The sequence below is a fragment of the Salvelinus alpinus genome, chromosome 18 (assembly GCF_045679555.1).
Source record: "Salvelinus alpinus chromosome 18, SLU_Salpinus.1, whole genome shotgun sequence".
NCBI classification, from domain to species: Eukaryota; Metazoa; Chordata; class Actinopteri; order Salmoniformes; family Salmonidae; genus Salvelinus; species Salvelinus alpinus.
In genome coordinates this window covers 27,387,887-27,415,369 of record NC_092103.1, presented here as the reverse complement: position 1 = coordinate 27,415,369, position 27,483 = coordinate 27,387,887, and the positions used below count along the sequence as shown (strand labels likewise).

General features: G+C 43.9%; 1 protein-coding gene and 1 long non-coding RNA gene across 7 annotated transcripts in view; both read left to right on the top strand.

The window, feature by feature from the left end:
* The window catches only part of LOC139544094 (ceramide transfer protein-like), a 58,784-nt gene that overhangs the window by 5,742 nt on the left and 25,559 nt on the right, over positions 1–27,483 (top strand). For 5 of the 6 annotated variants that reach the window (XM_071350856.1, XM_071350852.1, XM_071350854.1 and 2 more), the window contains 2 exons: positions 18,987–19,103; positions 22,350–22,427. In XM_071350856.1, coding sequence (XP_071206957.1) covers positions 18,987–19,103; positions 22,350–22,427 — 195 coding nt within the window. The remainder of the gene's footprint in view (positions 1–18,986; positions 19,104–22,349; positions 22,428–27,483) is intronic. The other variant, XM_071350857.1, reaches the window with a different exon arrangement.
* On the top strand, positions 2,484–4,919 carry LOC139544096 (uncharacterized). The gene is made up of 3 exons (XR_011668805.1): positions 2,484–2,826; positions 3,499–3,642; positions 3,766–4,919. It is a non-coding gene; the product is annotated as an uncharacterized lncRNA (long non-coding RNA).

The window sequence follows — 27,483 nt, the reverse complement described above, 5'->3', positions numbered from 1 at the left end:
AAATTAAAACCAGGTCAGGGCTCCAGGTATGCATTTGGTTGGTAACTTGCTAGTGAAGTGGCTAGATGTCAAGATTAAGCTTCTTGGTTACTGCAGAGACATTCAATCCCCTCCTGGATCCAGATTCGTGTTGCCTAAATGTATTTGTTTGCCCATTCGATAATACCGTATACCCTGGTATGGTACAGAAACGGTATGAAAATATGGGTTCTGCCCAACCCTACAAGAAAAGCAAACATGAAAATAGTATGCAGCATTGTCCATAGGCCTTCTGTATGCATGGGTCTTTTTGAAACTGGGCCTATTTTTCATTGGGTGGTCTGAGAATTAATACGGTCCATTTGTTTATTCCCAGCACATTAATAAAAGTGTGAGTGACCCCGCTTATGATTACAGCTAAGCACACTCTTTAGGGATTTAGGGATCAATTCCTCAGTTCAAAAGGCTGGAGATCAGCAAGAACCCTGCCTGATTTGTGTAACAGAATAATATAGGCCTTTGGCCTCACCACTCAGAATGACATTAGTATCCATCATTAGCTCCAGATTTAGCTCCAGCTCTCCTCCCCTTAGGGGCTAGGAGACAGACGAAACAGGAGGGAGCCTCTGTTGATTGATGCTCTCTCTCAGCCAAGGCCATCGGCAGTGATACTATCTGAGCAAAGCTGGCAAATCAGAGGTCAAGAGAAGCATTTGCAGATGTCAATGTCAGTAAATTCAGCATTCTTCTCTTTGCCCACCTCAAACCCTCCAGCCCATTTAGGGTGTTATTGCAGAGGGAAGCTCTTTGATTAGTTTAACATGTCCAAGGAATGGCTGAATCTGGGTTGTTCAGTAATATTGTAGGGAGAGGAAGAGCAGGGGCAATCAGAGTTGATTTGAAGGGGTTTTCTAAAGTGTGAGAGTGGAGGGGTGGGTAGGATGGAAGGAAAAGACACAGGCAATGGCGGGAGATGTTAGAAAGTGTTAGTTGAAATAGGAAGTGGGTCTCTTCCTCTGGTCTGGCACTTGTAACTTCCTGTGGGCTGATATCACAGGAGAATATATGTTTTTTGTTCTGTGGTGACTGATGTCATGACCCTCTCCATCCTGTCCTGTCTTTCTCTCTCCTGTCCAATCCTTCTCTCTCCCATTTAGCTAGGTCAGTCTCTCCCATTCTAGTCTCCTCCTTCCCCCTGTGACCTGATCCATCTACCCTTTCAGGATTTGTCAGTGTTTGCACCAAAACACAGAAGCATACAGAAATAAGGGAAGTCATGTTTATCTATGTAGATATGTGGTGGGCTGAATGTTTTGATTGGTTTCCCAGGATCAGAGTGGTTTGGTCGCCCTCCACATTGGTTCTAAATCTCAGAGGCTTTACAGGCTGCTTTGAGAAGAGCTGCTCTTCCCTCAACGGTGGGGAACACGTACGCAAGCTGGAGTGGTGGCGGGGGTTGGTGAGAACAGAGGGGTGAGTGTATGTGTGGGCAGGGGGCACCTCTTCAAAAGCAGGATGGGAAGTTTGTCTTGGGAAAGAGAGAAGTGAAGAAGGTCTCAGCCTCAAACCTGTCATTTTGACGTTTCTGGACTCTTTCGTACATTGATTTGTATTTATTTATTCTTTATTAAACTAGGCGAGTCAGTTAAGAACAAATTCTTATTTACAATGACGGCCTACCCCGGCCAAACCCAGACGACGCTGGGCCAATTGTGCGCCGCCCTATGGGACTCCCAATCACAGCCGGATGTGATTCAGCCTAGATTTGAACCAGAGACTGTAGTGACGCCTCTTGCACTGAGATGCAGTGCCTTAGACCGCTGCGCCACTCGGGAGCCCCATGCTCTTAAAGAGAGAACATTAGAGGAGAGTAACTAAGTATTCAATCATTTGTGTGTCTGTCAGCTGAGAGGTCCACGCTGCCTCTCCAGAGGTGTTTATTTTAACCCTGCTTCCCACTATACCCTCCCAGTTTTACCCATGGCCCGGAAGACCATTCCAAGTAGCCTTCTCAGTAACCCCTCGGCTCCCATTCCTAGCACCATAGAGACACCCTAGAGACCCCCCCCTGATCCCCAGGACCCTTTTTCCATGAGTAGTTAGAATGTCAAAGACGTGTGTGTGAAACCAATATACACCCTGATGAATGGACAGTCACTAGTATACACAATGCACATCCAAACCTAGAACAGAAGAAGCAGCCTGATAGTGTGACAGAGCGTAGTCCTGAGTTGCTTGACTCTGTAGTCTTATCTTCACTCTGCCTAATACATCATTTTGAGCAACGCAAGACAGGAGATGGAGGTTCTGCAGAAATGAACTTGTGTTATGGACAGCAGCTACACATTGGCTGTGTGTGTGCCATTGCCTATTACATGATTTCTCAGCCAAACTGAGCATCTGATCGTGTCCTTTCTCCCCACCAGGTTTCAGCTGAATTACACTTCTCCATTGAGTCCCATTCCAGAGAGCTGGCGCTGGCCAGATGGGTTACGTGACTCTGCCAACTCACTAAAGCAGTCTCATTCTGCTGTGACACACATTTTCTCTCATTATTTTAGACTCAATCTGCCAGTGTGAGGTGTGGTATAGGAATGGGGTGTACCATCTTAAAGCTGCGCTGTGTAATTATGTGTACAGGTGTTTTTGGAGACCTAGATTTGAACACAATTTCCAAGAAACCTCCTCTCTCTCTCATAGGTAGTCTGCAGGGAATCATATGGTACATCAGCATCCTCTCTGAACGCAGTTTAGGCTGCTGAAAATAAGACACTGCAAGTGGATGCGATAACCACTACGGTCAAGATTGAAAAGATGAATCGATTCTATTTGATGTCTTCAGAACAGGTAAAAATGTGATACACTGGGTATAATTCTCATTTTTAGATTGTAATAAAAAGTTTTTTTTAGTAATTCAAATGGTTAACTTTATTATAGATAACTATCTAGCTAACTTATCTAAAGTTGTTACCTGGAATTTCTCTGCCTGGTAAAAAATTAGATAGCAATCTGGCGATAGCTAGCAAGCTGTCTTGGTACATTAGCTAGCTATCACAATGCATTTGGACTTTCATAGTGCGGCATTCATGGAAAATAACATGGCTTTGGCATGCTTGGTAACGTTTAGTCCTTTGCCCTTCTGATTCCAATACTGGGTATGGCCCATTGCATTCTCTAACTAGCTGGTAGTCCTGAGCTAGCTACCTAGTTAGACTAACTAGCAATCTAAATGTGCCTGATTTTAGATTGCAGTAAAAACAAACAAAGCTCCCATAATTAGATGTAATAGACCCTAATGTGAACAAGACAAGTGGTGGTAAATGTGCACCAAAGTAAAACAGAATATGATGTAGGATACCCTAATCTTAGACATTCAATTTGATAAACATTTTATCAACAACTACTGCATTTCATTTGGTATCTATAAAAGTGCTCATTTGTATTAGCTACATTGGTTATCAAGATGTTGTGTATTAATTGTAGAAGTGTGATACTTGACCCTGCATGTTTTTTCTGTAGGATTCCAGTGTTGAAGAGCCTTAGTTCCCATCTGCTGTGGGTAGAGGAGCTAGAGGAAGGGGGAGAAGAGCAAGGTGTAGAGCTGCAGAAATAATCAGGAAGACCGTGAGGGCTGACTGACAGGAGAGGGTGACCCAGATAAAGGTTGGTGAAAATCTTTCACCTGTGGTTCTGTTTACCTGTTTCACAACATTTCAAAAATCATTTTACACAATATTTGACTTTTCTGTAATGAACTGTTCCTCCTTTTATTCCCTATCAATACAGGCTAGGTTGAGAAAGCTGTCCTTTGAGGAAAGGGGAAAGGTGCTGGAGCAGTTCGCTACCTGTTCACTTGGCATGATGTTTGACATAATGGATTTGCAGATGGCTATCCCAGGATCTCCAGGCATCCCAGACTGAGGACAACCTCGCTGGTGCACCTACCTGAAATTGACGGGAGATGCCCGTTGACCTGGGACCGGTTGCACCAGTTGGTCATAAGTGGTTCATAACTCTACGTCCAACGTAAAATTCATACTAAACTGGACTTAAAAATTATACGTGTTGCCCCACTTGGGTGTAAGCCCTTCTAAACTCAGCAAAAAAAGAAACGTCCCTTTTTCAGGATGCAGTCTTTCAAAGATCATTTGTGAAAATTCAAATAACTTCACAGATCTTCATTGTAAAGGGTTTGAACACTGTTTCCCATGCTTGTTCAATGAACCATAAACAATTAATGAGCATGCACCTGTGGAACGGTTAAGACACTAACAGCTTACAGACATTAGGCAATTAAAGTCACAGTTATGAAAACTTAGGACACTAAAGAGGCCTTTCTACTGACTCTGAAAAACACCAAAAGAAAGATGCCCAGGGTCCCTGCTCATCTGCGTGAATGTGCCTTAGGCATGCTACAAGGAGGCATGAGGACTGCAGATATGGCCAGGGCAATAAATTGCAATGTCCGTACTGTGAGACGCCTAAGAGTGCTACAGGGAGACAGGACGGACAGCTGATCGTCCTCGCAGTGGCAGACCTACGTGTAACAACACCTGCACAGGATCGGTACATCCGAACATCACACCTGCAGGACAGGTACAGGATGGCAACAACAACTGGCAACACAGCATCATCGGACTGAGCTTGTTGTTATTGCAAGGAATCTCAACGCTGTGCATTACAGGGAAGACATCCTCCTCCCTCATGTGGTACCCTTCCTACAGGCTCATTCTGACATGACCCTCCAGCATGACAATGCCACCAGCCATACTGCTTGTTCTGTGTGTGATGTCAGTGTTCTGCCATGGCCAGCGAAGAGCCAATTTCTGTTCGTCACATGTCTGTGGAACTTGTTCAGTTTGTCTCAGTTGTTGAATCTTATGTTCATACAAATATTTACACATGTTAAGTTTGCTGAAAATAAACATAGTTGACAGTAAGAGGACGTTTCTTTTTTTGCTGAGTGTATGTACTATGCCTGGGCTTGGATTCTACGCCTATTAGGGAGCAGGCGTAGGCCCCAATTTAACACACATCTTCATCATGATGTGCATAGAAAATTATAGCAATCTTGTGTGTCCATAATTCACAACCTCCGCAGGCTTTTGGAGTTGCCTAGATGCGAAAATCAATATTTATTATAATGGTTGGAGGACTTTGGGAGTTTCAGTAAGCAACAATTTGATACATGCCTTGCATTAGCCTATTATTGCAATATTTTCTTTATATGGATCGTGCATGTATAGTGGTGGGCTATGCAAACTGACATGCCTCGCAAGCAGCGCATAAAATTTACATTTTGGCCCACCAGCCAATGTGGCATGTAGATTAAATAAATCTACCAACCAACTTAGATTTTATTTTTTTAATACATTTTATCCCATTTTCTCCCCAATATTCGTGGTATCCAATCGCTAGTAATTACTATCTTGTCTCATCGCTACAACTCCCGTACGGGCTCGGGAGAGACGAAGGTCGAAAGCCATGCGTTCTCCGAAGCACAACCCAACCAAGCCGCACTGCTTCTTAACACAGCGCGCCTCCAACCCGGAAGCCAGCCGCACCAATGTGTCGGAGGAAACACCGTGTACCTGGCCCCCTTGGTTAGCGCGCACTGCGCCCGGCCCGCCACAGGAGTCGCTGGAGCGCGATGAGACAAGGATATCCCTACCGGCCAAACCCTCCCTAACCCGGACGACGCTATGCCAATTGTGCGTCACCCCACGGACCTCCCGGTTGCGGCCGGCTGCGACGAACCCAGAGACTCTGGTGGCGCAGCTAGCACTGCGATGCAGTGCCCTAGACCACTGCGCCACCCGGGAGGCCCAACTTTGATTTTTTACCAGCCAAAATATTTTTTTTGCCAAAATTACTGGGGGAAAAAATGCCTTGTAACATTTCAAAACAAGAAATCTATTAGTAAGAAGTAATGTGGTATATTACTCAATTTCATATGAACCTAAGTTCCATCAATATTGGGAAACCGGGCCCAGGGCAATGGTAGTTCAGTACTTTGCCATATCAGTATTTCATCTGAATGTTATTTTGTTTTATCTTATTTGTCTTGTGGTATTTTTGCACAACTGCTATTGTTAATTTTTTTACTTGCACTGTGGTCTTTGTTAGTTTGAGAAGGTTACAGAGTATCTTGTGTTCTTATAAAATATTTGTAATAAACCTTTATTTGACATGATCTGTGTAATCATCCAGACTTGTTTCATACTGTATTTACACCAGGATAGTTAGATAATTTGGTAGGTAATTTGGAGTTAAAACCTTCAGGAGCATAATATCCAGGAATAGAGTAGTTTAGTAAACAAATCTAATACCATTCCAAAAGTAAAATAATGATGCCTATATGCTAGATAAAGAATGCACAAATATTGTTTCTCAAACATGTTTCTTGCCCACACAAACGTCCCTTATTTACATATGAGATCTCAGGTCCTCCCCTGTTCAAAGGTGTGCAAACTGCAGGAGGGCATCGTGTGTTGTCTACTTAAAGCTGTACTTCTGGCCATGTCCTTAGACATAGAGACAACATTATTTGATGGTTGTAGTCAAGTGCTACCAAAAAGGGTTCTGGCCTCTGGAATTTGACTATACCACTTGCCAACTATGACAGACTTGCCTTTGATGTCCATCAGTCTTAGATTTCCAAGGTAAATACATTCAGTTTAGTAAGTATTTGAATTATTGGAGAAGGATGCTATGTGGCAGAATGAACAATGATTTCTCACCTAAAGTTGCAGTACGTCTCGATACTTTTCAGCATTCAAGACAATTTGGGTCAGTGCTTACTGTGCCGAAGATCCCTGCTGCATCGGGTCTTTGTTGCGGTTCTCCTCCAGATTGTCATGCTGGCTGCAGCCGAAGGCCCATTCATGTTCATTGACCACGTGATGCAAGACACACCTCCACAGATTCTGAAATTAATTGAGAATGGATCATTGAGAGCATGACAACCTCCACTATGTACAGTAAATATCTTAAGCAACTTGTGTGGAAGGCAGTCAGCCTAGCATAATGTTTCAGTTGATATTAACTAAGAAAAGGCTGTATATGTATTCTTCTATGTCTGCTCAACAAGATACTGTATAACTTGAGGTGTTTCTTGGATTCCATCTGATATGAATGTTTCTGAGTAACGTATTGCATTAGAGACTCCTCAACCATATTGCCTGCTGTGTAAATAGCTATCATATCGATGCAATGAATTGTAGTTGTTTGCAATGTAAATGAAGTAGTGAACCTCACTCTGTCTGCAGTTTTACAGCATAACCAGAAAGGGTGGACAATGTCCTTGATCCAGACCAGAATGATGGATTGTCACGAAATCATTATGCCTGAGTTTGGTTGAACAGACATTGCCAGGGAGAGAAAGTCCATTACACATGAGCAAGCTTCGACCCAGACACCACCTCAAGCCTACAACTCAATATTAAAATAGGCAATTTACATGACAGGGGAAGGAGCATTCTAAACAGTTTAAATTACAATGTCAAACTCAGGACAGATCTGCTAATAGAATGAGTCTATTCTCAGAGCATAACAGTACATCTCATTAACATTGTATTGGTCTAATTTCTGAATGTAGGCTTTCGGAGACCACAGAATGATCAGCATGGTACGAATTACAGGGGAGCCATTGGGGGGCTCAGCTCCTCTGAATGAGACGTTCGCTCCCCTAAATGCAACAGAAGTCAAACTTTTTTTGTGGGGGGGGTCTCTAAATTATGCTAATTTAACCATTCTTTTATTTGTTTAAAATGCAGTGGTAAATATATTTTAGTGGTAAATATGAAAATAAAATCTTCCAATGAAATGAACCTCTGTCACGGTTTAAATCATGTATTAAGAATAGTCTTTATTCCAATTTATCCATTGATTTATCATTGTTTGCTTATGTCACTCAGCTGTTTAGAGTGCTCAAATCGATTTGATTGGTCGCATACACATATTTAGCAGATGTTATTGTGGGTGTAGCGAAATGCTTGTGTTCATAGCTCCAACGGTGCAGTAGTATCTAACAATTCACAACAATACACACATCTAAAAGTAAAAGAATGGAATTAAGAAATATATACATCATCAAATCAAGTTTATTTTATATAGCCCTTCGTACATCAGCTAATATCTCGAAGTGCTGTACAGAAACCCAGCCTAAAACCCCAAACAGCAAGCAATGCAGGTGTAGAAGCACGGTGGCTAGGAAAAACTCCCTAGAAAGGCCAAAACCTAGAGAGGAACCAGGCTATGAGGGGTGGCCAGTCCTCTTCTGGCAGTGCCGGGTGGAGATTATAACAGAACATGTCCAAGATGTTCAAAATGTTCATAAATGACAAGCATGGTCAAATAATAATCAGGAATAAATGTCAGTTGGCTTTTCATAGCCGATCATTAAGAGTTGAAAACAGCAGGTCTGGGACAGGTAGGGGTTCCATAACCGCAGGCAGAACAGTTGAAACTGGAACAGCAGCAAGGCCAGGTGGACTGGGGACAGCAAGGAGTCATCATGCCCGGTAGTCCTGGCGTATGGTCCTAGGGCTCAGGTCCTCCGAGAGAGAGAAAGAAAGAGAGAAGGAGAGAATTAGAAAGAGCATACTTAAATTCACACAGGACACTGGATAAGACAGGAGAAGTACTCCAGATATAACCAACTGACTCTAGCCCCCCGACACAAACTACTGCAGCATAAATACTGGAGGCTGAGACAGGAGGGGTCAGGAGACACTGTGGCCCCATCCGATGATACCCCCGGACAGGGCCAAACAGGAAACAGCACCACTAGAGGGATATCTTCAACCACCAACTTACAATCCTGAGACAAGGCCGAGTATAGCTCATACATATTAGGATGAGCAATGTCAAGCTAGCCTGAGTCAACAGGACCCTAACATGGGGACCGGCGCACCGGAGGTGATGGATATCCTCATGGGAGATCGTGGAGAACTAGCTGGGGCGACCAGCTCGACTCCATGGCCCCGCTGCTGGAGGACTCCACCAACGACATCGCGACCTGCAGGATGTGTGTAAACGTGGCTAATAAACTGGTGATTCCCTGGCCCAATACAGTAGCAGAGACCACCACATCCCGCTACCCAAAGCTAAACAGGCAGCCAGGCAAGTACTACCAGTCTTCCCCGAATGCCTGGAGGAGGTTAATGGTGCAACTTGAACACTGCCGGGCTTCCTCAAAATGTAATTTTGACTATTCAGAGTGCTAGAGCCGCATCCACCAGGCCCCTTTATAATTATAAATGGCAGGTGTTTGAGGAATGGTGTGCTAAAATACAGGCAGTGTCATTCCAGTGCTCTGTTTTGGTAATCCTGTTGTTTCTACAATAATTATTAGAAAAAGGAAAGGCTTTTTCTACTATTAAAGTATATCTAGCAGCTATTTTGGCTTGTCATGTGGCTTTTGGGAACACGATAGACCCCCATGTCGCCCGTTTTATGAAGGGTGCACGTCGCTTGCGTCTGGTGTCCAAACAGCTGGCCCCGTCATGGGATTTATCAATTGTTTTGGATGCTCTATGCCAACAGCCTTTTGAGCCTCTGGATCAGGTGGAACTGAAGATGCTTTCATTTAAGACCTCGCGATTACTAGCACTGGCTTCTGCAAAGCGTTTAAGTGACATTCACGCATTCTCGGTGCACTCGTCATGTGCGCAATTTGTACCTGGTAACAATAGGGTATCATTGCGGCCTAACCCCGCATTTAATCCCTAAGATTATTAACCCATCTTTGATGTGTCTTCCACTTGAGCTAGTAGCTTTTTATCCCCCACCGTTTTCCTCTCCGAACATCAACGGTTGCATATGTTGTGTCCAGTACGCGCTCTGCTCATCTACATGAACAGGACCAAGGGATTTAGGAAATATGATCAGTTCTTTGTTTCCTGGGCGAAACCTCAGGTAAAACGCTCACTAAACAACGCCTCTCCCACTGGATAGTGGAGGGTATCGCTTTGGCCTACACAAGTAAGGGTCTTCAGTCTCCTGCTGGCCTACGGGCTCATTCCACGAGCGGAATGGCTATGTCCTGGGCTTTATTTAAGGGCATATCTATCCAAGATATTTGCTCAGCAGCGAGTTGGGCTTCGCCTCATACATTTGCAAAGTTTTATAGGCTCGATGTCACTGCACCAACCCTGGCGCATACTGTTTTACTTCTAGGATCTTCTGAGGGGCAAGGCCCATTTGTGTGATATATATATATATATATATATATACAGTATATCACAAAAGTGAGTACACCCCTCACATTTTTATTTTAAATATTTGAGTATATCTTTTCATGTGAAAAAGTGAGTACACCCCTAGGTGAAAATGTCCAAATTGGGCCCAATTAGCCATTTTCCCTCCCCGGTGTCGTGTGACTCGTTAGTGTTACAACGTCTCAGGTGTGAATGGGGAGCAGGTGTGTTAAATTTGGTGTCATCGCTCTCACACTCCCTCATACTGACTGGTCACTGGAAGTTCAACATGGCACCTCATGGCAAAGAACTCTCTGAGGATCTGAAAAAAATAATTGTTGCTCTACATAAAGATGGCCTGGGCTATAAGAAGATTGCCAAGACCCTGAAACTGAGCTGCAGCACGGTGGCCAAGACCATACAGCGGTTTAACTGGACAGGTTCCACTCAGAACAGGCCTCGCCATGGTCGACCAAAGAAGTTGAGTGCACGTGCTCAGCGTCATATCCAGAGGTTGTCTTTGGGAAATAGACGTATGAGTGCTGCCAGCATTGCTGCAGAGGTTGAAGGGGTGGGGGGTCAGCCTGTCAGTGCTCAGACCATACGCCGTACACTGCATCAAATTGGTCTGCATGGCTGTCGTCCCAGAAGGAAGCCTCTTCTAAAGATTATGCACAAGAAAGCCCGCAAACAGTTTGCTGAAGACAAGCAGACTAAGGACATGGATTACTGGAACCATGTCCTGTGGTCTGATGAGACCAAGATAAACTTATTTGGTTCAGATGGTGTCAAGCGTGTGTGGCGGCAACCAGGTGAGGAGTACAAAGACAAGTGTGTCTTGCCTACAGTCAAGCATGGTGGTGGGAGTGTCATGGTCTGGGGCTGCATGAGTGCTGCCGGCACTGGGGAGCTACAGTTCATTGAAGGAACCATGAATGCCAACATGTACTGTGACATACTGAAGCAGAGCATGATTCCCTGCCTTCGGAGACTGGGCCGCAGGGCAGTATTCCAACATGATAACGACCCCAAACACACCTCCAAGCCGACCACTGCCTTGCTAAAGAAGCTGAGGGTAAAGGTGATGGACTGGCCAAGCATGTCTCCAGACCTAAACCCTATTGAGCATCTGTGGGGCATCCTCAAACGGAAGGTGGAGGAGTGCAAGGTCTCTAATATCCACCAGCTCCGTGATGTCGTCATGGAGGAGTGGAAGAGGACTCCAGTGGCAACCTGTGAAGCTCTGGTGAACTCCATGCCCAAGAGGGTTAAGGCAGTGCTGGAAAATGATGGTAGCCACACATAAAATATTGACACTTTGGGCCCAATTTTGACATTTTCATCTAGGGGTGTACTCACTTTTGTTGCCAGCAGTTTAGACATTAATGGCTGTGTGTTGAGTTATTTTGAGGGGACAGCAAATTTACACTGTTATACAAGCTGTACACTCACTACTTTACATTGTAGCAAAGTGTCATTTCTTCAGTGTTGTCACACAAAGATATACTCAAATATTTTTTTTTTAAATGTGAGGGGTGTACTCACTTTTGTGATATACTGTATATATATATATATACAGCACAGATTAGTCGGTCGTCAGGATAAGCTTGTCTGGCAATAAGGGAGTCAGTATATCCCAAGTGAAATACCAAAATGAATACTTGAAAGAGAACTATAGGTTACGACTGTAACCCCTGTTCTCTGATAGTATGAGTGAGGTATTTCACCAGAACACCCTCCTTGCATGAGCGAGGAAGAGGTGTGGCTATTCTTGAATGACTGAGATGCTGCGTCTGGCCCTTTTATAGGGTAGGAGGGACACCCTTCCCCGACGCACAAGTCTCGACGTCCAGCCAATTATGGCTGGCGTAGTGTAATAAGGCTTCTGACGAATACGCTAGGGGCGTATCCCATAGTGAAGTACCTCACTCATACTATCAGAGAACCGGGGTTAGTCATAACCTATAGTTTCCCTGCATTAAAGTCCCCAGCCACTAGGAGCGCCACCTCCTGGATGAGCGTTTTCCTGTTTGCTTATGGCTGTATACAACTCATTGAGTACGGTCTTAGTGCCAGCATCGGTCTGCGGAAAATATAGATGTAAACTCTCTTGGTAAAGAGTGTGGTCTACAGCTTATCATGAGATACTTTACCTAAGGTGAGCAAAACCTTGAGACTTCCTTAGATTTCATGCACCAGTTGTTTACAAATATGCATAGGCCGCCTCCCCTTGTCTTACCAGAGGCCGATGTTCTATCCTGCCGAAAAAGCCATAAAACCCGCCAGCTGTATGTTAATCATGTCGTCGTTCAGCCACGACTCAGTGAAACATAAGATATTACAGTTTTTAATGTCTCGTTGGTAGGATATACGTTCTCGTAATTTGTCTATTTTATTATCGATTGATTGTAAGTTGGCTAATAGGACTGATGGTAAAGGTAGATTACTCTCTCGGCGACGGATCCTTACAAGGCACCCGGACCGTCGTCCACAATACCTCCATGTTTTCCTCCTGCGAATGACTGGGATGAGGGTCTTGTTGGGTGTCTGGAGTAAACCCTTCCCATCTGACTCGTTGAAGAAGAATTCCTCCAGTACGGGGTGAGTAATCGCTGCCCTGATATCAGGAAGCTCTTTTCGGTCATAAGACATGGTGGCAGAAACATTATGTACTAAATAAGTTACAAATAACGCGAACGGTTACGGGATCGTAAAACGGGATTTCAGATTGTCAGTGACATGTACGCTGAGGAACTTTGAAGCTTTTCACCTTCTCCACTGCGGTCAACTGTGATGTAAGTGCCTTAATGTGTTTGGACCCCAGGAAGAATTTCTTGTCCCTAAGAAGTATTAGTAGTATTAGACCTAATATTTAGGTAATGAATGAAGACTACACCTCTCTGGTCTGTCTTCACCGTGCTCTTTGCGCAGTTACGCATCTGACCTCCGCTGCCTCTCAGCTACAGCTTTTCCTCTTAGCCCTTGGAGTCCCAGGAAAAGCTAGACTACAATAGCTTGTTGTACACTGAATTCAAGCATTTTATTTACTTCTACTAGCCTATCAAGGAGAATTTCCAGCTTGATCTTGCTTGTTGATTGTAAAATAGGCGGAGAGATTGTAAAATAGGCGGAGAGAGCGCTAGCTGTTCCCATGTACTATAGGCTATGCAAGTCTCCGCTGTTCCTCTTCACTTTAAAGCTATAGGAAAAGCCAGGAAAAACTATAGGCTACAAAAGCTATAGGACATGTTTTTTTATATACTAAGCCTAATGGTCTTTTTGTGAAGAGAAGCAGGCTTGCTCTTGCTAAGTATAAAATGGGCCTAGGCCAAATGAACTGTCGCCCGGGACAGACCGAGAGACAGCGAAAAAGTGGAAGACACTTGCAAACCACTTGAGCATCGAGGCAAACAATGACAAGATGTAAAAGATGTGCAGGCTAAACAGCGTCTGTTGTTGAATTGCTACATTTCTATATTTTTTCATTAAAGATTTTACTTTCAAAGATTTTACAGTTCATATAAGGAACTCAGTCAATTTTAAATAAATTCATTAGCCATAATCTATTGATATAACATGACTGGGAATACAGATATGTATCTGTTGCTCACAGATCCCTTTAAAAAAAAAATAGGGGCGTGGAAGTTGCTGGATATTGGTGGGAACTGGAACACGCTGTCGTACACGTCGATCCAGAGCATCCCAAACATGTTCAATGGGTGACATGTAAGATGAGTATGCAGGTTATGGAAGAACTGGGACACTTTCAGCTTCTAGGAATTGTGTACACATCCTTGCAACATGGGACCGTGCATCATTATGTTGGAACATGAGGTAGTGGCGGCGGATGAATGGCACGACAATGGGCCTCAGGATCTAGTCACAGTATCGCTGTGCATTCATATTGCCATCGATAAAATGCAATTGTATTCATTGTTCGTAACTTATGCCCGCCCGTACCATAACCTCACCGCCACCATGGGGAACTCTGTTTACAAAATTGACATCAGCAAACCGTTCGCCCTCACAACGCCATACGCATGGTGTGCGGTTTTGAGGCCTGTTGGACGTACTACCAAATTCTCTAAAACGACATTGGAGGCGGTTTATGGTAGAGAAATGAACATTAAATTATCTGGCAACGGGCCTCCCTAGTGGCGTGGTGCTAGCTGTGTCTCTACAGATCCTGGTTCGATCCCGGGCTGTATTGCAGACTGCCGCAACCGGGAGACCATGGCGCACAATTGGCCCAGCGTCGTCCGTGTTAGGGGAGGGTTTGGCTGGCCGGGTTGTCCTTGTCTTATCGTGCTCTAGCGTCTCCTGTGGCGGGCTGGGCGCAATGCACGCTGACACGGTCGCCAGGTGTACGGTGTTTCCTCCGACACATTGGTGCGGCTGGATAGTAGGATAGTAAAACCAAACACACACACACACGCAAACAGTAAAGCAGTCAAACACCCTGGTCTCAGACTTGGATGCTGTTGTTGTTTACTGAAAGAGATTTGACATCTCCCTGCTGCGTTTATGGGTCAGAACGTCTTCACTCACTCGCTCTACTGTTTAAATCTACCCCCCCCCCCTTCTTCTTCTCTCGCTCTCAATTCAATTTCAATATATGGGGTTTTATTGACATGGGAAACATATGTTTACATTGCCAAAGCAAGTGAAATAGATAATACAAAATTAACAGTAAACATTACACTTACAAAAGTTCCAAAATAATAAAGACATAGTGTTGTAATGATGTGCAAATAGGGAAAATAAATAAACCATATAGGTTGTATTTACAATGGTGTTTGTTCTTCACTGGTTACCCTTTTCTTGTGGCAACAGGTCACAAATCTTGCTGCTGTGATTGCACACTGAGGTATTTCACCCAATATACAGTGGGGAGAACAAGTATTTGATACACTGCCGATTTTGCAGGTTTTCCTACTTACAAAGCATGTAGAGGTCTGTAATTTTTATCATAGGTACACTTCAACTGTGAGAAACGGAATCTAAAACAAAAATCCAGAAAATTACATTGTATGATTTTTAAGTAATTAATTTGCATTTTATTGCATGACATAAGTATTTGATCACCTACCAACCAGTAAGAATTCTGGCTCTCACAGACCTGTTAGGTTTTCTTTAAGAAGCCCTCCTGTTCTCCACTCATTACCTGTATTAACTGCACCTGTTTGAACTCGTTACCTGTATAAAAGACACCTGTCCACACACTCAATCAAACAGACTCCAACCTCTCCACAATGGCCAAGACCAGAGAGCTGTGTAAGGACATCAGGGATAAAATTGTAGACCTGCACAAGGCTGGGATGGGCTACAGGACAATAGGCAAGCAGCTTGGTGAGAAGGCAACAACTGTTGGCGCAATTATTAGAAAATGGAAGAAGTTCAAGATGACGGTCAATCACCCTCGGCCTGGGGCTCCATGCAAGATCTCACCTCGTGGGGCATCAATGATCATGAGGAAGGTGAGGGATCAGCCCAGAACTACACGGCAGTACCTGGTCAATGACCTGAAGAGAGCTGGGACCACAGTCTCAAAGAAAACCATTAGTAACACACTACGCCGTCATGGATTAAAATCCTGCAGCGCACGCAAGGTCCCCCTGCTCAAGCCAGCGCATGTCCAGGCCCGTCTGAAGTTTGCCAATGACCATCTGGATGATCCAGAGGAGGAATGGGAGAAGGTCATGTGGTCTGATGAGACAAAAATAGAGCTTTTTGGTCTAAACTCCACTCGCCATGTTTGGAGGAAGAAGAAGGATGAGTACAACCCCAAGAACACCATCCCAACCGTGAAGCATGGAGGTGGAAACATCATTCTTTGGGGATGCTTTTCTGCAAAGGGGACAGGATGACTGCACCGTATTGAGGGGAGGATGGATGGGGCCATGTATCACGAGATCTTGGCCAACAACCTCCTTCCCTCAGTAAGAGCATTGAAGATGGGTCGTGGCTGGGTCTTCCAGCATGACAACGACCTGAAAGACACAGCCAGGGCAACTAAGGAGTGGCTCCGTAAGAAGCATCTCAAGGTCCTGGAGTGGCCTAGCCAGTCTCCAGACCTGAACCCAATAGAAAATCTTTGGAGGGAGCTGAAAGTCCGTATTGCCCAGCGACAGCCCCGAAACCTGAAGGATCTGGAGAAGGTCTGTATGGAGGAGTGGGCCAAAATCCCTGCTGCAGTGTGTGCAAACCTGGTCAAGAACTACAGGAAACATATGATCTCTGTAATTGCAAACAAAGGTTTCTGTACCAAATATTAAGTTCTGCTTTTCTGATGTATCAAATACTTATGTCATGCAATAAAATGCAAATTAATTACTTACAAATCATACAATGTGATTTTCTGGATTTTTGTTTTAGATTCTGTCTCTCACAGTTGAAGTGTACCTATGATACAAATTACAGACCTCTACATGCTTTGTAAGTAGGAAAACCTGCAAAATCGGCAGTGTATCAAATACTTGTTCTCCCCACTGTATATATATCGGAGTTTATCAAAATTGGATTTGTTTTCTAATTCTTTGTGGGTCTGTGTAATCTGAAGGAAATATGTCTCTCTAATATGGCCATATATTTGTCAGGATGTTTAGAAGTGCAGCTTAGTTTCCACCTCATTTTGTGGGCAGTGTGCACAGCCTGTCTTCTCTTGAGGACCAGGTCTGCCTTCGGCTGCCTTTCTTATGCTCACGGAGTCTGTACCTGTTGAAGTCTGTACCTAGTTAGAGATTTCCTTAATTGTGGGTCAGTCACAGTGGTCAGGTATTCTGCGTACTCTCTGTTTAGGGCCAAATAGCATTCTAGTTCAGTTTTCTTTTGTAAATTCTTTCCAATGTGTCAAGTAATTCTTTTTTTTCTTCTCATGATTTGGTTGGGTTTAATTGTGTTGCTGTCCTGGTGTCTGTCTGTCTGAACAGAGCCCCAGGACCAGGTTGCTTAGGGGGCTCTGTTCCAGGTTTATTTCATTGTAGGTGATGGCTTTGTTATGGAAGGTTTGGGAATTGCTTCCTTTTAGGTGGTTGTAGAATTTAACGGCACTTTTCTTGATTTTGATAATTTGTGCGTGTCGGCCTAATTCTGCTCTGCATGCATTATTTGGTGTTTTAAATTGTACACAGAGGATATTTTTGCAGAATTCTGCATGCTGAGCGTTTGTCCCATTTTTTAAATTATTGGTTGGTGAGCAGACCCCAGACCTCACAACCATAAAGGGCAATGGGTTCTATAACGGATTCAATTATTTTTTATCCAGATCCTAATTGTTATGTTGAATTTTATGTTCCTTTAGATGGCATAGAAGGACTTTCTTGCCTTGTCTCTCAGATCGTTAACAGCTTTATGGAAGTTACCTGTGGGGCTGATGTTTAGGCCGAGGTATGTATACTTTTTTTGTGTGCTCTAGGGCAACAGTATCTAGATGGAATTTGTATTCGTGGTCCTGGGAACTGGACCTTTTTTGGAACATCGTTATTTTTGTCTTACTGAGATTTACTGTCAGGGCCCAGGTCTGACAGAATCTGTGCAGAAGATCTAGGTGCTGCTGTATGCCTTACTTTGTTGTGGACAGAAGCACCAGATCATCAGCAAACAGTAGACATTTGACTTCAGATTCTAGTATGGTGAGGCCGGGTGCTGCAGACTGTTCTAGTGCCATTGCCAGTTCATTGATATATATGTTAAGGAGGGTGGGACTTAAGCTGCATCCCTGTCTCACCCCCCGGCCCTGTGGAAAGAAATGTGTGTGTTTTGCCAATTTTAACCGCACATTAGTTGGTCCCCCCTTTGCTGCTATAACAGCCTCCACTCTTCTGGGAATGCTTTCCACTAGATTTTTGAAAATATCTGCGGGGATTTGCTTCCATTCAGCTAGTGAGGTCAGGCATGGATGTTGGGCGATTAGACCTAGCTCGTAGTCGGCGTTCCAATTCATCCTTAAGGTGTTCGATGGGGTTGAGGTCAGGGCTATGTGCAGGCCAGTCAAGTTCTTCTACACCGATCTCAACAAACCATTTCTGTATGGACCTCGCTTTATGCACAGGGGCATTGTCATGCTAAAACAGGAAACGGCCTTCCCCAAACTGTTGGCACATAGTTGGAAGCACAAAATCGTCTAGAATGTCGTATGCTGTAGCGTTAAGATTTCCTCTCACTGGAACTAAGGGACCTAGCCCGAACCTAGCCTGAAAAACATCCCCATTATTTTGCCTCCATCGAACTATACAGTTGGCACTATGCATTAGGGCAGGTAGCGTTTTCCTGGCATCCGCCAAACTCCGATTCATCCGTCGGACTGCCAGATGGTGAAGGGTTACTCATCACTCCAGAGAATGCGTTTCCACTGCTCCAGAGTCCAATGGTGGCGAGCTTAACACCACTCCAGCCGACGCTTGGCGTTGCGCATGGTGATCTTAGGCTTGTGTGCGGCTGCTCGGCCATGGAAACCCATTTCACGAAGCTCCCGACGAACAGTTCTTGTGCTGACTCTGCTTCCAGAGGCAGGTTGGAAGTCGGTAGTGAGTGTTGCAACCGAGGATGGACTATTTTTACGTGCTACGCACTTCAGCACTCAGCGGTCCCGTTCTGTGTTCTTGTGTGGCCTACCATTTCGCGGCTGAGCTGTTGTTGCTCCGAGACGTTTCCACTTTACAATAACAGCACTTACAATTTACCCTTCATATCTCCCTCCCCCCTCTTTCTTCTTGACAGGCCCACTATGTTAAATGTTTTGTTGATGTTGATATGATTTATATATACTAATCATATTTCTCTCTCTATCCTTTCTATCTCTACCCTCAGCCCCTTGAATTTGATGAGTGCAGGCTTGACATCAGTGTTAACGACAGTGTGTGGTACCTGAGAGCCATAGACTCAGAACACAGACACCAGTGGATCAACTCCATCGAACTACACAGGGTAAGAGACACACATCACCAGGGTTTGCAATATGTCTTTCTGATTGTATTGTATTTGAGTTCTGTCATTTTGAAATGGAATGGATCTAACTTGGTTCTTTCCTCTACTGTATTCTTCTTTAAATGACATGTTTTATTGCCACAACTTATAAACGCAACATGCAATTTAAACTATTTTACTGAAAACAGTTCATATAAGGAAATAAATTAATTGGACTCTAATCTATGGATTTCACACGCCTGGGCAGGGGTTCAGCCATGGGTGGGCCTGGGAGGGCATAGGTCCACCCACTGGGGAGCCAGGCCCAGCCAATCAGACGTGTTTCCCCAGAAAGGGCTTTATTACAGACAAATACTCCTCAGTTTCATCAGCTGTCCAGGTGGCTGGTCTCAGACGTTCCCGCAGGTGAAGAAACCGCATGTGGCGTTCCTGGGCTGGCGTGGTTACACCTTGTCTGTGGTGAGGCCGGTTGGACGTACTGCCAAATTCTCTTAAATGGTGTTGGAGATGGCTGTTGGTAGTGAAATTAACATTCAATTATCTGGCAACAGCTGTGGTAGACATTCCTGCATTTGGCATGCCAATTGCACGCTCCCTCAAAACTTGAGACATCTATGGCATTGTGTCTTGTGACAAAACTGCACATTTTAGAGTGGCCTTTTATTGTGCTCCGGACAAGGTGCACCTGCGTTATGACCATGCTGTTTATTCAGCTTATTTATATGCCACACCTATCAGGTGGATGGATTATCTTGGAAAAGGAGAAATGCTCACTAACAGGGATGTAAACAAATATATGCACAACATTTGAGAGAAATATTATTTTTGTGCGTATGGATTCTTATTTTTTTTCAGCTCATGAAACATGGGACTGCACTTTACATGTTGCCTTTATATTTGTGTTCAGTATATTTACCACTATCTAGGTTTCCATCCAATCGGCAACAGATTTTCATGCAAATATAGACTGTTGCTCCACTTGGGAGGCCCACTTCCACCACCCTGTAAAGTTCGTCATAACTTATTTTGTCTGCCTAATATTCTGCATGGTTTCCCGAGTCGTAGTGGGAGGACTACACACCTTGTCATCGTGTGACTCCAAGTTTACTTTGATATGATGGTAATTATATCAATATTTGCGCATTAAAGGTGTTTCCATCGCCATTTTCTCACATAATACATTTTACTGACACAAAAAGATCCCACCATCTTGAACAAAGAAAGGATCTTTCTGCATTTATAACATTTTATTGAAACTTCCTGTTTCCATCACAGCTGTCATTATATTTTTTATACGGTATGACTTTACTCAAACAGCTGACTGAAGACAGGACGCCTGGACATTGCTGCGATCGAGTCAGTTTCTGCTGTAACATGGACTTGCTTCTTGCTGAAACAAGCAGGGTGTTGTAGCAAATTAGTCTTCAGTTGCCTATGCAATACCCCCCTTGCCTGCAGCACGTACAGTTAGGAGCGGAGGAGAGTATAAAATATGTATTTTATTTATATATATATAAATAAATCACACACACAGTTGAAGTCGGAAGTTTGCATACACCTTAGCCAAATACACTTATACTCAGTTTTTCACAATTCCTGACATTTAATCCTAGTAAAAATTCCCTGTCTTAGGTCAGTTAGGATCACCGCTTTATTATAAGAATGTGAAATGTCAGAATAATAGTAGAAAGAATTATTTATTTCAGCTTTTATTTCTTTCATCACATTCCCAGTGTGTCAGAAGTTTACATACTCAATTAGTATTTGGTAGCATTGCCTTTAAATTGTTTAACTTGGGTCAAACGTTTTAGGTAGCCTTCCACAAGCTTCCCACAATAAGTTGGGTGAATTTTGGCCCCTTCCTCCTGACAGAGCTGGTGTAACTGAGTTTGTAGGTTTGTAGGCCTCCTTGCTTGCACACGCTTCTTCGGTTCTGCCCACACATTTTCTACAGGATTGAGGTCAGGGCTTTGTGATGGCCACTCCAATACCTTGACTTTGTTGTCCCTAAGCCATTTTGCCACAACTTTGGAAGTGTGCCTGGGGTCATTGTCCATTTGGAAGGCCCATTTGCGACCAAGCTTTAACTTCCTGACTGATGTCTTGAGATTTTGCTTCAATATATCCACATACTTTTCCTACCTCATGATGCCATCTATTTTGTGAAGTGTACCAGTCCCTCCTGCAGCAAAGCACCCCCACAGCATGATGCTGTCACCCCCGTGCTTCACGGTTGGGATGGTGTTCTTCGGCTTGCAAGCATCCTCCTTTTTCCTCCAAACATAACGATGGTCATTATGGCCAAACAGTTCTTTTTTTGTTTCATCAGACCAGAGGACATTTCTCCAAAAAGTACGATCTTTGTCCCCATGTGCAGTTGCAAACCGTAGTCTGGCTTTTTTATGGCGGTTTTGGAGCAGTGGCTTCTTCCTTGCTGAGTGGCCTTTCAGGTTATGTCGATATAGGACTCGTTTTACTGTGGATATAGATACTTTTGTACCTGTTTCCTCCAGAATCTTCACGAGGTCCTTTGCTGTTGTTCTGGGATTGATTTGCACTTTTCACCAAAGTACGTTCATCTCTAGGAGACAGAACGCGTCTCCTTCCTGAGCGGTATGACAGCTGCGTGGTCCCATGGTGTTTATACTTGCGTACCATTGTTTGTACCGATGAACTTGGTACCTTCAGGTGTTTGGAAATTGCTCCCAAGGATGAACCAGACTTGTGGAGGTCTACAATTTTGTTTCTTAGGTCTTGGCTGATTTATTTTGATTTTCCCACGATGTCAAGCAAAGAGGCACTGAGTTTGAAGGTAGGCCTTAAAATACATCCACAGGTACACGTCCAATTGACTCAAATGATGTCAATTAGCCTATCAGAAGCTTCTAAAATCATGACATAATTTTCTGGAATTTTCCAAGATGTTTAAAGGCACAGTCAACTTAGTGTATATAAACTTCTAACCCACTGGATTTGTGATACAGTGAATTATAAGTGAAATAATCTGTCTGTAAACAATTGTTGGGAAAAGTAGATGTCCTAACCGACTTGCTATTCGAACGGTTATAATGGTGACCACGGTCATTTGGCTGACAAATAACCGTCGTCCAAAATTCCATGATCGTCACTTGTGGTACATAGTTGGTTGAGAGTTGTTTCAGTCATTTCGCATAGCATTCCCTGTTACACACATTCACTCATAGATAAAACTGTATTAACCATGTGTGATGTGTCTGTTTCTACTAGAGCCTTAGAGACGGGAGGATAGACAGTGGAGTCATCCAGAGGACCTCACTAGTCCCTCCATCAGCGGTGTGTTTAATGGCAAGTCTATCTACACTAAACCCAAAGCTACTGTTTAATCTATTTCCCTACAGCACAGTACCCTTAATATAGTGTGTGTGTTCTTTTATCTGGAGTTGTCATTTGCTGTTCTCACCATTTAAAAACAGGTCAGATAAGGGGGGAGTGAGTGGCACCTATTGTTTACACTCAGAATGAAGGACAAAGCTTCCAGGGAGGGGTTCTCACTGTTAAGTTCATGTTTTAAGTATCCCTATATTTCTGTTACGGGGCTTTCTTTTCACTCTGTTATTAGTGCGCATGCGTAGGGGTCTCGTTGTTGATGGACCTGGCCTGAGTGCAATGGCAGCCATGTAGTGTGCTAATACGGTTTAGTAAATGTTGTTAAACTGGAACCTAGTCGTTGTGTCACTTCAAGTTAACATTGATAGCAGAGGATGGCTAATAACTACAATGTGCCACCTCGGTTCGACAAGAAGAGGTCGTATGAAAGTTGGGAAAATTAACTTGGATTCTGGAGACGGGTTACTAATCTGGACAATAAAAGGCAAGCACTTGCATTGGTATTATCGCTCGAGGGAAGAGCGAGAGATACAGCACTGGAAATATCCCTGGAGGATTTGAACAAGGATGATGGTATGGGAACTTTGATCAGAGCACTGGATTCTGTGTGTCTTAAAGAAGAGAGAGACCGTGCCTACGAGGCATATTCAAACTTTGACAGTGTTACTAGAGACATTTCGGTTGCAATGACGGACTACATAATTGATTTCGAACAGAGGTACAATAGGATGCACAAGTACGACATGGTTCTCCCGGATGCAGTGTTAGCTTTCAAGTTTCTAGATACTGCCTGTCTAGATGGTAGGGAGAAACAGTTGGCTTTGACTGCTTGGGGTGAAAACACGTCTGTTGCGCCAATAACAGATGGAATGCAAGTGAGTGACGCACCATATTACACTGAGCAGCAGAGAAAAGGCGCCAACAAGTCACGTTTTCAAGACAACCAGAAGAGGGCGCCATTACCCGGGACAAATCCACTGGACAAATATGGAAGGAGATCAAAATGTGCTATTCGTCAAAGCACTTAACATTGGGTTAAAGACTGTCCTCATAAAAATGAACAAGTTAAACTAACAGAGGAAAATGTAAACACAGAGAGAGAGCAGTTTAACATTACACTGTTTTCAAACTAATCTGCTTCTGATACTGGGATCTTGATAGTTGATAGAATCCTTAAATCAAATACAATTTTATTGGTCACATACACATGGTTAGCAGATGTTAATGCGAGTGTAGTGAAATGCTTGTGCTTCTAGTTCCGACCATGCAGTAATATCTAACAAGTAATCTAACAATTTCACAACAACAAAGGAAAGAATAAGAATATGTACATATAAATATATGGATGAGCGATGGCCGAACAGCATAGGCAAGATGCAGTAGATGGTATAGAGTACAGTATATACATATGAGATGAGTAACGTAGGGTATGTAAACATTATATAAAGTGGCATTGTTTAAAGTGACTAGTGATACATTTATTACATCCAATTTTTTATTATTAAAGTGGCTAGAGATTTGAGTAGGTATGTTGGCAGCACCCACTCAATGTTAGTGATGGCTGTTTAACAGTCTGATGGCCTTGAGATAGAAGCTGTATATCAGCCCCCGGTCCCAGCTTTGATGCACCTGTACTGACCTCGCCTTCTGGATGATAGCGGGGTGAACAGGCAGTGGCTCGGGTGGTTGTTGTCCTTGATGATCTTTTTGGCCTTCCTGTGACATCGGGTGGTGTAGGTGTCCTGGAGGGCAGGTAGTTTGCCCCCGGTGATGTGTTGTGCAGACCTCACTACCCTCTGGAGAGCCTTACAGTTGTGGGTGGAGCAGTTGCCGTTGGTGACAAGCCAAATTTCTTCAGCATCCTGAGGTTGAAGAGGCGCTGTTGCGCCTTCTTCACCACGCTGTCTGTGTGGGTGGACCATTTAAGTTTGTCCGTGATGTGTACGCCGAGGAACTTAAAACTTTTTCCTGAAGTCCACGATCATCTCCTTTGTTGACGTTGAGTGTGAGGTTATTTTCCTGACACCACACTCCGAGGGCCCTCACCTCCTCCCTGAAGGCCGTCTCGTCGTTGTTGGAAATCAAGCCTACCACTGTAATGTCGTCTGCAAACTTGATGATTGAGTTGGAGGCGTGCATGGCCACGCAGTCATGGGTGAACAGGGAGTACAGGAGAGGGCTGAGAACGCACCCTTGTGGGGCCCCAGTGTTGAGGATCAGCGGGGTGGAGATGTTGTTTCCTACCCTCACTACCTGGGGGCATCCCGTCAGAAAGTCCAGGACCCAGTTGCACAGGGCGGGGTCGAGACCCAGGGTCTCGAGCTTAACATCTCTGCGCTATGGATCCCTTTTACGGGATAATTTTCCTAAACAACCGCTGAATTGCAGGGCGCAAAATATTACTAAAAATATTTATAATCATGCAATCACAAGTGAAATATACCAAAACACAGCTTAGCTTGTTGTTAATCCACCTATTGTCAGATTTCGAAAATATGCTTTACAGCGAAAGAAATCCAAGCTTTTGAGAGTGTATCAATCAATGCTAGAACAGCTAGCCCCAAATTAGCATGGTCACGAAAGTCAGAAAAGCAATACAATTAATCGCTTACCTTTGATAATCTTCGGATGTTTGCACTCACGAGACTCCCAGTTACACAATACATTTTATTTTTGTTCGATAAATATTACTTTTATAACAAAAAAACGCCATTTGGGTTGCGCGTTATGTTCAGAAAACCAAAGCCTCGTTCCGTTTGACGAAAATTCCAAAAAGTATCCGTAATGGTCGTAGAAACATGTCAAAGGTTTTTATAATCAATCCTCAGGTTGTTTTTAACAAACATAATCGATAATATTTCAACCGGACCGTAACCTATTCAAGAAGAGAGAAAAAGAAAATGGAGAGCTACCTCTCGCGCGCAGGAACTAATCAGAGGACACCTGACTAGTTTTGAAAAATCTCACTCATTTTTCAAAATAAAAGCCTGAAACTATGTCTAAAGCCTGGTCACAGCCTGAGGAAGCCATTGGAAAAGGAATCTGATTGATACCCCTTTAAATGGAAGAAAGACGGGCCAGGAAACACAGATAAAGAAAATAAAAAAATCACTTCCGGGTTAGATTTTCTCAGGTTTTTGCCTGCAGAATCAGTTTTGTTATACTCACAGACAATATTTTGACAGTTTTGGAAACTTTGGAGTGTTTTCTATCCTAATCTGTAAATGATATGCATATTCTACGATCTGGACCTGAGAAATAGTCAGTTTACCTTGGGAACGTTATTTAAAAAATATATATGTATATATCTGACCCCTAGCGTCAAGAGGTTAATGACGAGTTTGGAGGGTACTATGGTGTTAAATGCTGAGCTGTAGTCGATGAACAGCATTCTTACATAGGTATTCTTCTTGTCCAGATGGGTTAGGGCAGTGTGATTGCGTCGTCTGTGGACCTATTGGGGCGGTAAGCAAATTGGAGTGGGTCTAGTGTGTCAGGTATGGTGGAGGTGATATGATCCTTAACTATTCTCTCAAAGCACTTCATGATGATGGAAGTGAGTGCTACGGGGCGATAGTCGTTTAGCTCAGTTACCTTAGCTTTCTTGGGAACAGGAACAATGGTGGCCATCTTGAAGCATGTGGGAACAGCATACTGGGATAGTGATTGATTGAATATGTCCGTAAACCCACCAGCCAGATTGTCTGCGCATGCTCTGAGGACACGGCTAGGGATGCCGTCTGGGCCGGCAGCCTTGCGAGGGTTAACACGTTTAAATGTTTTACGCACGTTGGCTGCGGTGAAGGAGAGCCCGCAGGTTTTGGTAGCGGGCCGTGTCGGTGGCCCTGTGTTGTCCTCAAAGCGAGCAAAGAAGTTGTTTAGTTTGTCTGGGAGCAAGACATCGGGGTCTGTGACGGGGCTGGTTTTCTTTTTGTAGTCCGTGATTGACTGTAGACCCTGCCACATACCTCTCGTGTCTGAGCCGTTGAATTGCGACTCTACTTTGTCTCTATACTGACGCTTAGCTTGTTTGATTGCCTTGCGGAGGGAATAGCAACACTGTTTGTATTCGGTCATGTTTCCGGTCGCCTTGCCCTGATTAAAAGCAGTGGTTCGCACTTTCAGTTTTGCGCAAATGCTGCCATCAATCCACGGTTTCTGGTTGGGGAAGGTTTTAATATTCGACGTGGGTACAACATCACCGATGCACTTGCTAATAAACTCGCTCACCGAATCAGCGTATACATCAAGGTTGTTGTTCGACGCTACCCGGAACATATCCCAGTCCGCGTGATCGAAGCAATCTTGAAGCGTGGAATCCGATTGGTCGGACAGGTGTTGAACAGACCTGAGCACGGGTGTTTTCTGTTTTAGTTTCTGTCTATAGGCTGGGAGCAGCAAAATGGAGTCGTGGTCAGATTTTCTGAAAGGAAGGCGAGGGAGGGCTTTGTATGTGTCGCGGAAGTTAGAGTAACAATGATTAAGGATTTTGCCGGTGCATTCGATAGGCTGATGAAATTTATGGAGGATCTGCTTTAGGATCTGCTGTGATTGATACTGCATGTACACGCACAGTGTGTGGTGCAAAATGGCTTGATAGCAATGTCAGTGAACAAAATTTGAAAGAAGTACAAAATATGATTGACACACCACAAGCAACTGAGCTTTCAAATTTGGAGATGGGAGAATCATCCATTCTACCAAGAGAGTCAAGATACCAGCAAAAATGTGTCAGACTAATAAGTGTTACATTGAAACAGAAGTGGTCCCTACAGATATCCCCTTACTATTAAGCAAAGCTTCCCTCAAGAAGGCAGGAGCTGTACTAGACATGAAAAATGACAAGGCAGTGATGTTTAAACAACCAGTGACCCTTGAACTTACTTCCTCAGGCCACTATTGTGTAAACATTTTAGACAAAGACATCACACAGAGTCCATGTAAAAATTTGATTCTGATGGGCACAGAGCACATGGAGATTCTGACAGTCACAGAGAACATGAACACAAAGGAA